At 36.4% G+C, this 13,342-nt stretch overlaps 1 protein-coding gene across 3 annotated transcripts in view; it reads right to left on the reverse strand.

Annotated features, from left to right (window-relative positions):
- Positions 1-13,342, reverse strand: part of RELCH (RAB11 binding and LisH domain, coiled-coil and HEAT repeat containing) — a 143,208-nt gene that overhangs the window by 29,679 nt on the left and 100,187 nt on the right. For all 3 annotated transcript variants that reach the window (XM_036755628.1, XM_036755624.1, XM_036755619.1), the window contains 4 exons: positions 11,528-11,576; positions 5,474-5,553; positions 1,926-2,032; positions 671-770 (listed from right to left, as the gene is read on the reverse strand). In XM_036755628.1, coding sequence (XP_036611523.1) covers positions 671-770; positions 1,926-2,032; positions 5,474-5,553; positions 11,528-11,576 — 336 coding nt within the window. The remainder of the gene's footprint in view (positions 1-670; positions 771-1,925; positions 2,033-5,473; positions 5,554-11,527; positions 11,577-13,342) is intronic.

The raw sequence follows: 13,342 nt of genomic DNA on the forward strand, positions 1-13,342 counted from the left end.
AAAGTATGACAAGCACTAACCAATCATTTCACTTGACAACCTCTACAACTAATATTTAAATATACCGTATTCATATATCCTTTCCCCTGTAATGCTGTGGGCAGATGATGGGGCAAGAAGAGCATGGGCTTATGTTTTTTTTTTTTAAATAAGATTAACTTAGGTGGATTGTATGAGTGGTGATTCAGATGTGTTTAATGAAAAACAGTATTTCTACAAATTCAGTACATGCATTCTTAATGAATGTCATGGAAGCATCCAGAGTTCATATTTTGAGAGATATCCTATAGGATCAGCTCTTTTATTAATGTTATTAGAAAATAGGAAAGCATATTCAGAAAGATTTAAACTGAATTCTGAAGTCAGAAATAAAACAGGAAAGTAAAAGAAGCTACCATAAAACATCTTTTGAGGAAATAATCTGGAAAGTCATGTCAAAAGATCATTTAAATATGTGAAAACTAAACAATGCAAATGCTGCTCCATCACACAGTACACAACTTAGTACTGTTACAACAGATACTCATATAAAATATGCATTAAAATAACATACTCTACACAGAAACTGTTTTTATATCCTCCCGTTCCTTGTTCCCTGCTCTCCTCCCACCTCCTCCCCTAAATGACAACTTTAACAATCTAATGAAACAGAAATCTTTGATTCACTTACCTCAAACATTCTAGCAGCAGTACATCTAACAAGTGCTGAAGTATGGACAACACCATACCACAAAACAGTCAAAAGCAACTCATGATACGCTGGGTTTGCTCTAGGGGAAAAAATGTTAAAATTAGGAGCAACAAAATTATAATGGCATATTATAGCAGCAGCTCACATTGATATAATTCCTTAAGATTTACAAAGTATCTTCTTTACAGCTATATGAGAAAATACAAATAATAAAAATATTTTACAAACAATGAAATTGAGACTCAGGATAAATGATTTGCTCAAAGTCACAAGGCTAGTAAGTAGAATATAAGTTAGTCAAAGGCAGAGACAGTTTTGTTTTTATATTTCTAATGCTTAGTGCACTGGTTTTCACATTTTTTTGGCTAAAGCAGGATTGTATTCCGATCTGTGATTTCATCAGGGTAGGGAACTCCCAGCGTAGGAATTTCCCTCCACCAATGCAGATTTACAACTCACATATTGGCAACATACAGTGTCAGATCACTGTGAGAAGTTCTCTCATCACTGAAAGAAATTTAGTTTAAAAGTTTAGTGCCAGTGTTTACATAGCTAGTAGATGCCAGAGGCAGGATTTGAAGCCATGGCTTCCTGCCTAGGGTGAGCCCTTTATGGACTATTTTGGGCTGCACTCCTTTATACTTCATCATGCTCCCAAGAATCTCATCCTTGGGAAACAACATCAGGAGAGGCTGTATCAGCCTTGGTACTCACAGCTCATCAGTCCGCTCTGTCCCTCTAATTAGGAAGCAAAACCAGAAGATCCTCCCAAAGCCTCAAGGAGCATTCCTAGGCCACTCAGTTATCGTTTGATTTCCACCCAGATGCACTCTATTGGATTCAATCATGCTCTACCTTCATGCAGGGTACCTTCTCTACACTATCCCTAAACTCCCTCCACCCCAGCTTTTCATCTTGCTTTCGTGTGTTGTCTATCCCCCACCAGACTGTAAGGTCCTTGTTGGCAGGGCCTGCCTTTTCTTCTTTCTTTTTTGGTATTTATGTTCCCAGTACTTAGCATAGTGCCTGTTAAATGAGAGGCACTTAATACATGTATATTGACTGTTAACATACAAATGAGCCTGGCTTTGTCTCTGAGGGTGATCTTTTAGGTCCAAGATTCAAATACAGTTTTCTCCAAGTTTATACATTATAGTGTATCCTCTCATCCCTCAATGGAAAGATTTTTTATATACACACATTTTAAAGAAACTACAAAAGCTATTACTTTTACCCCAGTTCCACAAAGGAAGCCTTCAGACTATCAAGAGGAGCATGAGACAATGAAAGCATAGTCATTACATCTTCTAAGAATCCAACTAAAAGTTTGCGGTCTTCTTCCTGAAAAGAAGAAAGATCTAGGTTAAATTGTTGTTCCAGAAAACATTGGATCAATGCTATAATCTGAAAGGATTCTGATGAAAATAATCATAGCAAGTTATTTATGAAGTACTTATCTGCTCCTGGTGAGGTATGATTACAATAACCTTGTGTTAAACTTTTAGATGTATACTCTTTCACTAAAATCAACTTTTAGTTTCCAGTTCTAATATTATAGATTTCAAAGCACTATATTACAATACTCTTAATCTAATTATAAATAACAGCCATGAACTCTTTTGTGAAGCACTGATGTGGGGCAACTGTAGGGACAGATATTTAACCAGAAAAAATGAGTAAGAAAATAAAACTAAGAAATCCCCTTTAAGAAACAGCTGGGGTTGGAGGTAAGTATGAAGCAAACCTTCTTGAAAGCTTTAGCAGAGAACTGAAATATACACCTGTAGGGGTACATTAAATGATTCTGAAACAGAGGAAAGGAGAGATTTTGACAACATCATGCAGCAAAGCAGACTAGACAGAAATGGAGGACATGATCTGAAAGCTGGCTCTACACACTGTCATCAAGCAATGGCAAAGTGACAGGTTCTCTAACTGGGCTAAATACAGTCATGGGAAATGAACAGGGCAGAGAGCTAGAGAGTGCAGTTTACTTTGGAATTGGGTATGAAGAAGACATGAACAAAATGTTGGTTTGGCATAAATAGTTGATAAATACAGAGATAAAGTTAAAGATGTTACTTAAGCAAATAAAGAGTTTATACATCTACCAGCTAGCTTCACAGCAAACACTGATTCGGGAAGTAAAAAAAGACAAAAAATTCACCATTCAATACATATTTATTGAGAAATTACTATGTATAAGGCACTGTGGCAGAGTGACGTTACTGTTTGGCTTTGTCACTGAAGGGTTATCTTTTAGTTTCAAGATATATATTGTTTTTGCTATTAGAATGGAAACTCTTTGAAGATAAGAGAATAGTTTGCTTTTCTATTTGTGTCCTTAGTTATATACATGGTAAGCACTTAATACTTTTTATTCATTTATTCAACTGATTAGGAGGGGTATGTACTGTGCCCTGTGATAGTACCCTAATCTTGAGAATATATTAAGGGATTTGGTGAGTACACATAGTCCTATAAGGGGCTACTAAACCATCCTAGATTAATTTGTTTCTTTATATTTTCTTGAAACGATTTTATTTAATAGTGAGAAATTATTTGTGAAACTTGCATACTTTTATTTTTCTTTACAAAGTTCATTTAAAAAAATGAAAATTGAGCAGACTGTGGCTATTTCATTTTGGCTGATTTGAAAAGCAACTTTTTCCTCAATAAATTCACAATCACTAGTATGACACCATCTTGGGGCGCCTATGGCAAATTACAGACACAAGTCATAAAATAATCTGAACCTAAATATATGATCCAAAGTCACAGTTCCATTAAAGGAAAAATAAAAAGGGTACAATGGTAGTCAACTGTGTTTTGGGGAATCAGTACTTTCATTAGTAGAGAAGGTGTCTTCCAATGGTACAAACAATTACATTATTTCCATTCTGACTGCAATGCCTTTTCATCAGTCTTGTTCTTGTCTAAAACTTTGCTAGGTCCTCCTAACCAGTTTTACCCAAGTTGCAGGATAACTATACATAATTATGTATATAATGTTGTATGCCCTAAAAAAATGTAAGTTCCTTGAGGCCAGGGTTGATCTCTCTTTTGTATCCTCTGTACCGCATAGAGCATCTGGCACAGAGTGAAATGCTTAATAAATGTTGGATTGATCAGATAAAATTATGTTAGATGCTCTTATACAGGTTATCAGAAAACCCATAAAAGAGGTCAGCAGTACAGGGTGTAAACCAGCAAGTTTCAGAATGTAGGCTGCCGTTGAAGGAGGCCACTTTACTTGAGGGCTAAGCTGTATATGGAGGGACAGATGAAAAAATAAATAAAGAGGAAATAAAAGAAATAAATCCTCCTTTCCACCTCAGCTATACAGAGGGATATTAATACTCTTGAACTTGCCACCACAAATAAAGGTTCCATTTTCATGGTCAGTAATTCTGAAATTCTTTCCTCTGATCAAAATCCTTTATCTTTTCATTCTTTCCTCTGCAGTACAACCTAACCCTGTACTTCACCCTTTGAGGATGTGACCTCTTCCAATCCTGCCCTAGCATTCTCTTCCTCCATGCTCTTAGCTGAGGATATGACCTCATACTTCACTGAAAAAAAAAATGGAGGCTATTGGCTCAGATCCCTCATCTCCCCTCCTCATCTCCTAACATTCTGATGTTTTCTCTGCTGCCTACAAAGACACCCAAGTTTCCTTCAAGACTGACGAAATCCCACCTTTGGTAAGAGGTGACCTCGCCTCTCACTGCTAGTGTCTTCACTCTGAGATTACTTCCAATTTGCCCTGTATATACCTCGAAATTACATAGCTGTATGCATATTGTGTCCTCCCCTTACAATAGAGCTCCTTGAGGGCAAGGCTTGCTTCTGCCTTTCTTTGTAACCCTAGCACTTAGCACAGTGTCTAACACATAAGAGCTTAATAAATGCTTGCTGGCTCTGGTGAGCTTTTACCTTTTCTTGTCCAATCAACTGACCACTTTCCAGCCATCACTTCGGCAGGGGGGTGGAGGTGGGTGTTTTCCCCTATTGAAATATAAGCTCTTTGAGGGCAGGGACTATCATGCTTGCATGTATTTATATCCCTGGTGTTTAACACAGTTCTTGGCATGTTGTAAGCACTTAAGAATTTTTTTTTCATTCAGTTAAGAACTCTATGAAACAAATGCAATCTGTGATGCATAACTCTAGCTTAATGCTTCTGATTAATAAGGACAAAGACAATTTCCATCTTTTTTAACCACTGAAAAATTTGAGATTCTTATCTCAAATAATCTCTCTACTAATTTTACTATATATTGAATAAAAATGAGGAGTTATCTTTCTCTAGCCCCTTTGGCACAGGTTCTGAGGTACTTAATAAATACTTGTTGACTTAATTTGACTTGAGATGCATTTTGTCCAAACATTTTCACTAGCTGTCCTCTATGCCTGGAATCCTGCCTTCAGGCTGCTTTCAAGGTTCAACTCTAATCTCATCTTCTGCAAGAAACCTTTTCTGGTCCCTCTTAATTCTAGTGTTTTCCCCCTGAAATTATCTCCAATTTATCCTGTATGTATCTTGTTTAGATACAGTTGTTTGCATGTAAGACTATAAGCTCCTTCAAAGCAGGGACAGTTTTTGTCTTTCTTTGTATCTCTAGAGTTTAGTATATGGCAGATAGTAGGTGTTTAATAAAAGCCTGTTGACTTGACTCCCAGATGACATACAAATCTCCCCTCCTCCCCACCCTTAACAGATGCAGAACTAGTTGACCAAACTTAAAAATGTATGCATGAAATTAAGAATTTTCTTTTTACCTGAATATAGCATGTAAGGACTCCTGTTGCATAAATAGGGACTGTAGCTTTTGTTAGGACCCCATTTCCTGCTGAAGAATCTAAAATCATAGACATAATTTTAAAAAATTCTTCTTAATATAAAGAAAAATTATCAACTAACAATTTATTTACTTAAACACAAGTTTTTTGTTGAATGTTACGAAGTAATGACAACATCCTTACAAAAAACCATTTTTATTAGCCATGAAAATGCAACCAAATACTACTTGCCTTTAGGGTTTTCTGTATCAAAATTCTAGAATTATGACAAATGGGAATGTTATATGAGAAAGAAATTTAGTGAGTAAAATGAGATATGACACTCCCTCTCTCTGCAAAGAAAGCAGAAGTAAGAGTTTCCAACCTCTGAAAATCTAGTTACGGAAAACATTTCAAAAATGCTTGGAAAACATCAATTTCAATGACTTATATTTTTCATTATCCAGCTATTAACAATGGTACCAACAACAAATCATAATTATATAGTACTCCACAGTTTACAAAACATTTCCTGTATTACCAGCTTGGAGAAGGTCAGGGGCACATAAATGAACTTAATGGTCTGCCTGCTCCCTGACTTTTCCTTGCTCTTGGCTTTATCTGGGGCTCCTTCCTAGCCCTTATCCTGGCAGTAGGGCACCGAGGATTCTGGGGCTGCAGGCTTAGAGAATGTGATGGAAAGGTGTGAAATGAAATTGCTCAAAACAGGCACAAAGAACAGAAAGGAATGAGAGAGGCCAAAGGAATGAAGGAAAGTATTCAGTGACTCCATAATGGCAAAAAATTTAATATGAATGCTGGTTTATTTGTTTGCAAAGTATAAATGTCATATAAAAAATAAGCATGTAAAGTATAATTGCTAGTCAAAATGAGATGGAAGCTCAAGAAAGTCTTTTTGCTAGTTATTGCACAAACAAAATCAATGCAGCCAAAATTAGAAGGAAACTGGGGAAAAAATTATAGCAAGTTCCTCTGATAAAGGCTTAATTTCTCAAATATATAGGGAACTGAGCCAAATTTATAAAAATAAGAGCCATTCAACAATTGGTAAGTGGTCAAAAGATATAAATAGGCAGTTTTCAGAAGAAGAAATCAAAACTATCAAGTTATATGAAAAAAATGCTCTAAACCACTAATAATTAGAGAAATACAAATCCAAACAACTCTCAGGTACTACCACACACCTATTAGATTGACTAACATTGATAGAAAAAGAAAATGACAAGTGGTGGAAGGTATGTGGGAAAATAAGCACAATAAAGCACTGTTGGCAGCTATAAACCAGTCTAATCATTCTGGAGAAAAATTTTGAACTGTGCCCAAAGGGCTATAAAACTGTGCATACCCTTTGAGCAATGTCACTATTAGGTCTACATTCCAAAGACTTCAAAGAAAAAGAACAAGGACTCATATGTACAAACTATTTATAGCAGCTCTTTTTGTGGCAGCAAAGAATTAGAAACTGAGGGGATGCCTATCAATCAGGGAATAGCTGAACAACTGTTGTGATGGAATACTATTGTGCTATAAGAAATGATGAGGGGAGTGCTTCCGAAAAACCTGTGAAGACATATATGAATTGATACAAAGTGAAGTGAACAGAACCAGGAGAACATAGTACCCAGTAATAACAATAGTGCAATGATGAACAACTGTGAAAGACTTAGCTACTCTGATCAATATAATGATCCAAGACATTTCTAAAGGCCCCACGAAAAAAATGCTATCCACAACCAGAAAAAGAAGTGATGAACTGAGTACAGATTGATGAATTTTTTTTCTCTTTATTTTTCTTGCTTTTTTTTCAACATGGCTAATATGGAAATATGTTTTGAATGACTTAAAAAAATGACAATCTAAATTTTCTAAGATAAGCAATGCTTAGGCTTCTTATAGGGAAACTTGAAATGAGAAAAGGGAGGTAAGATAGCAAATATAATAACAGTTTATATTAGTTATAAAAACACATATATTACTTGATCTTCACAATCAGCCCATGAGGTAAGTAGGAAATATTACTTCCCTCATTTTACAAATGACTTGTGTTGTGGTGTTTGTCTTTTGTTCTCGAAGAGGACCATGACATCAGGGAAATGATGACATGACTTGCAGTTGACTTTGATTTGAATGAGGGAGGGCTGACAAATAACTAAAGTGAGGCTAAAAGACACTGTGATTGACCCAGGTAGTGTTAACAGCACAGCCATACTTGAATCCAGATCTCCTTACTCCTGGTTCTGTGTGGTCTTTTAACTTCACTGCCTCCCTGTTCTGTTAACACCCTCTCCCTGGGCTATTTTAAAAAACAACAACAACAACAACAACAACAACAACAAAAACTTCATTTACCAAGTACTTACTATGTTTACTCTGCTAGGCTCTGAGATTAAACAGAAAAAAAAAATCCCCTGCCCTCAAGAAAAGGAAAGTGACAAATGCCGGAGGGGATGTGGAAAAATAGGTACAATGAATCTTATTTCTTCTCTCTCTCTATTCTCTACCCTGATCACCTCATCAGCTCCCATGACCTGCTCCCAAAGTCCTACTATATCAAGTCCTACTGTCTTATGAACTTCAGTCCCCCGTATTAGGCACCTACCAGATATTTAAACATGGATGTCTTTGACATTGTACTGTAGAATATACTCTATTATATACATACATCTTATATAGAAATACACCAATGATTTGAAGAGGAAGAGGACTAACAAATGGAGTGAAGATGTTTCATAGAGAAAAAGAATCTTAAAGATATATAAGAATCTGTGAGGCAGAGAGGGGGAAGGAATGCACTTTATGAGGGACAGCTTACAGTCATGAATTTGTATGACTCAAAGGAGATGATGTGACAAATTAAGAGAATAAGCCAGTAGTTCAGTATAATGAGAATGTTAAGTATATGAAAGGAAAAGTAGATTGGGGCTAGATTATGGAGGGCAATAAATTTCAGGTTGAGAAATTTTGTATTTTATCATAAGACAACCTGGAGTATAAATAGGTTTTTGAACATGGGAATGACATGGTCATACCTCTGTCTTAGAAAGATTATTTTGGCAGCTGTGTGGAAGGATGGATTACAACAAGAAGGTAGAAGCAAGATGACTTAGGGGGTAAACAACAAGGTTACAATAGAATAACAAGTGACGAAGGCCTAAACTAAGGTGGTAGCCATGAGGGTGGAAAGAAGAGAACAGACTGAAGAGATACTGAGTAGGATGAACTGACAAGACTTGAATTTGAGGGGTGAGGAAACAGAATAAGTCAAGGATAACTCCAGTGTTATGACTCCGGATGACTGGGAGGATGGTGGTGCCTTCAACAGAAATGAGAAGTTTGAAAAAGGGTTGGAAGTTTGTGGGAAGATAATCTGTTATCCTTTGGACAGGTCGTATTTGGGATGGTAATAAGACATGTGGAGTGAGATATCTGGTAGGTGGCTAACGACTGGGGACTGAAGTTCATAAGACAGTAGGACTGGATATAGTAAGACTTTTGGGGGGAGGTCAAGGGAGTTGATGAGATGACCAGGGTAGAGTATGTATAGAGAGAAAAAGTAAGACTCAAAAGAGAGCCATGGAGGTACACTGATGCTCAAGGATGATGAGATGGATGACAATCCAGCAAAAGAGAAATGGTCAGATAATTAGGAAAGCCAGCAGAGTGTAGTTTCTTAGAATTCACAGGAGAGATTATTTAGGAGAAAAGGTGACTGACAGTGTCAAATGGTGCACAGAGGGTGAAGAGGAGGATGGAAAAAGGCTACTGGATTTAACAGTTAAGAGACAACAGAAGAGTTTCCATCTGGGAAGTACATCAGGTTTCAAGATACTGTGAAATGAGTGGTTGGTAGGAAGGAGTGTGTGAGCAGATGACTTTCTGGAGTATGGCAGTGAAAGGGAAGGGAATTTTAAGATGTTAGCTTAAAGGGGTATCAGGATCTAATGAAGGTTTTTGTGATATGGAAGACTTGGACGTGTTTTTGAGTAATGGGTAATAACTGAGCAGCAGAAATGGGGTTTGGGGAATGGGGTGGGGTGGAATGGTTGATTGAAGAACTCCCCAGAAGAGGCAAGTATGTATGGAATTACAAGTTAAGTATGGCATCGAGGGCATTAGTAGAGGGGCTAGCTTTGCAAGAAAGACAGCCTCTTCCTCTGAGACTGGAATAAGAGGATGAGTGAAGATGTAGAGGAGTTTTGAAATGTGAAATAGAGGCACCCAGGTAGCCCAAAGAGGGTAGCCTGAATTTTCTCAGTAAAATAGGAATGGCATCAACTACTGAGAGATGGGTTAAAATGGTGTGTGTGGGTGAGGAGGTCTAGAACAGTTGATGAAGGAAGTCTGATGTAGTGAGAGCTTACATGAGACCAGATGACTAAGTGTCCTATAATGGACACAGTCACCACTTGAAGGAGCAGAAAATGCTGATAATGAGAATATAATGGGATTGAGGAATGGGAAATTGTGAAGGATAATAGAGCAAGAGGTCAAGTGATTTGAGTATGTAATTCAACTGTTTAATAAAGATAATGATGATGATAGTAGCTAGCATCAAATACACTTAAAAGTCTGCAAAGAATTTACAGGTGCTGTCTTATTTGAATCTCACAACAACCTTGTGAAGCTGGTGCTGTTAGTATCCTCATTTTACAGAAGAGGTTAAGTGGTTTGTCCAGAGTTGCACAGTTAGTGAATATCTGAGTGAACACCTGACTCCCAAGCACAGCACTCTATCCACTGTGCCACCTGGCTATCTCTCTAGGATCAATCCTTCAAAGGACAAGCACTGAGGCCACAGCAGAGGTGATGGATAAGGAAAAACATAATGGTAAAGAGAGTGGAAGTCCTAGTGAGGACTAAGTGTGACTGGGAGTAGTTAGGCAAATAAAGAGATGGAAAGATAGATTTCCAGAGGGGAAATTCAAAGTTTAATATAGTAGAGGTGGAAGAGTTATGGGAAAGTGACATAGATAACTTAAATCCTATTTGGTACAACAGCCTCAATCTCTCACCTGAGATCCAGACCCCCATCCCCAACTGCCTATGGGATAGTTCTACCTGGATGTCCCACTAGCATATTTTACACTATAGTTATTTGTATGCCATATTCCCCTAACAGAATGCAAGCTCCACAATGGCAGGAATTATATCTTAAACTTCATATGTGATACATAGTGGCTATTAAAAAGTATTTGCAGAACTCACCTACACATCCGTCTCTTTTCCTCTCTCTCTCTCCCCACCCCACCCCAGTCCTATTTGTGGCCCATGACTATCAAAACAGACAACGATAGAAAAACAGGGTATCAGGTCAAATAGGGTTATTAAATAAATTTCCTTTTAATAAAAAGTTGAAAGCTATCTAAGGTCAAATTCACAGGGAGCAGACTGTCATATGGCGATGGCCTTCTCCACCAAAAGGAACCAGCAGCACAACTTAGCTGATATAATTCAGGTGAAGTGGATGTGATATTTTAGACAGCTTAGATTTTACAAGGAAACACCATGCATTTGTGTGGGGGTGTGGTAATCAAGTAAGGATTCACCCAAACTAGTACCAACACCATGAACACTCCACAATGATCACATAAAGAGAAGTAACCAAAAAGAAGTAACCTGGTATTCCCACCTCCTCCCTCCAGCTCTTTAAGTTCTTTTCTGCACACACCTGATTTTCTCACTTATTTTTCTTTCCCTCTCATTCTCCATGAAGCATTCTCTTTATCCACACTTTACAGCAGGTCCCTTTCTAACTGTCCTATAGTCACTCAATGAGGGAACCTCTTAAATAATCCTGATGTTTCTTCTGAATTGTGCATAGTAATACCTGAGTACCCTTTTATTCCTTGGCTACATCCCCTCAAACTTAAAATATCTCAATGGTCTCAATTCATAAGATTTATAGAGATAACTCACAAAGAATTGTGAAAAAGAACCCTACATCATAATTTTCCCATTACTTAACTACGTTTAATTTTTAGTTACTAAATTCTAAAAGACATTAACATCAATATTTCAAAAAGTTGAACTCACCAACATTTTCTTCAGACAATCTTAGAATCTCCTGGAATTGAGGTTTTACCTAAGTTTAAAAAAGATCCCCCAAATGTCAGGTTTAATGGACTGAAAATATATATACATATATATTTTGTGCTTATAAAACATTAGTTTAAACTACTGATCAGAATTTTACATTATTTCTAAATTTAGAGGCATGGGAAAATTGGAAACAAAACCTTGAAAAAGAATAGAGATAATAAATGTGAATTTATCAGAAACTAATATGTGCTGTAGTTATGAAATGACAAAAAAAACCCAGATTTCTGAAACACACTGAATTCCATTTGATTTGCTCCTTTAAAATAGAACAAAACAGAATATCTAAATAACAAATTTGCCACAAAACTTAAAAATTTCCACTTATCTCTTTGCCTGTTCTAACAAAGGTTTTAATAACAATTTTCTAGAAATCTTACATTAGATTCAATAATTCAGCTTTGATACAGAAGTTAAGGGAAATGTTTAAATATATAATGCAGATATTTAGTCACAGTATGTTAAAGTTGGAAGTGATTTTAAAGATCACCTCTACTACATTACCCTCTTTTACAGAAGAATAAACTAAGGACCAAAAGAACAAACAACACTCTAGGTCATGTCACTAATTAGTGACAGAATCTCAACTAGACCTAAAGACTCGTTCCCCCTTTCCTCTACCTCATACTGACTCCAATCCTGTAGCCGACTCAAACTACACTACCGCACCCATTTTATTTTTAGTCTCCTTTGACAAGAGGGCTCTCATTTGCCCAAGACTTACAAATAATTTCTTATGTGGATGCTATATAATCCCAAAACCCTTGTCAACCGAAACTGTATATGATGTGACTGAATTTCCTCAGCACTTGTACACTTGCTACAAGCTCGTTATGTAATTCTAGCTACACTGGTCTTGCATAGAAACATACCATTCTGCATATGGGGCTAAAATCAGCTGAAATTAGACCAAAGACAAGAATTGTACTGGGGACTTAAACCAGCTCCTCAAGGATGAGGAAGCCTTAGGTCTCAAACTTTTTAAGTGATTAGATTTCAATATTTTTTCAGCTAGGCATGAAGTGAATGAAACAAATTATTTTGGTTGATTTAAATTATGTTGAATGAATCTTCCATATTCACCTAGGATTTATAAGTGTGTATTTATTTAAAAGTCCAAAAAATGTATAGAAATTCTGCTAAAATGTATTTTGATAAGTAAGCTTAGTAATATGATTTTCTAGAAATACTTATTTTTACTTTTAGTGCATTAAATATTATAAATGTGAAAAATTATCTACAGAAGTTAATATGAGAAAGCTACATAGGCAGTCTTGGCTTTTTCTTTAAAGAATTAATATAGTAAATCTGGCTTTTGAAAATGACTGATAACTAATACTTTCCAGTTTTGTGACCACAGGCTTAAGCTCTCAGTTCAGTAAAATAGAGATGATGATATTTGAACTACCCAGTTAATAATTTTTTGAGGAAAGGATTTTGTGAATCCTAAATCGCTAAATAAACAATTTAAAATGCTACTATTTATTTTAAAAATAAAACTACAATGTAATACAGAATTGGGAACACCTAGCTTAATAGCAATATGGGGATAGCAATACGGGGAAAATTTAGGATTTTTCTTTTGTTTGTTTTTAGGACAAAAGAAAAAAAGAGAAGTGATAATATCCTGGAATTATTTTACACAGTGCCTAGGAAGGTGGGAAGTATTTATGATGTGGACTTAATAGGGAATGCAAAAAAAGGGCAGTGATGAGATATTTCAAATGAATTCAATTCATTTCAACCAATATT

The sequence above is a fragment of the Trichosurus vulpecula genome, chromosome 1, assembly GCF_011100635.1.
Source record: "Trichosurus vulpecula isolate mTriVul1 chromosome 1, mTriVul1.pri, whole genome shotgun sequence".
Lineage (NCBI taxonomy): Eukaryota > Metazoa > Chordata > Mammalia > Diprotodontia > Phalangeridae > Trichosurus > Trichosurus vulpecula.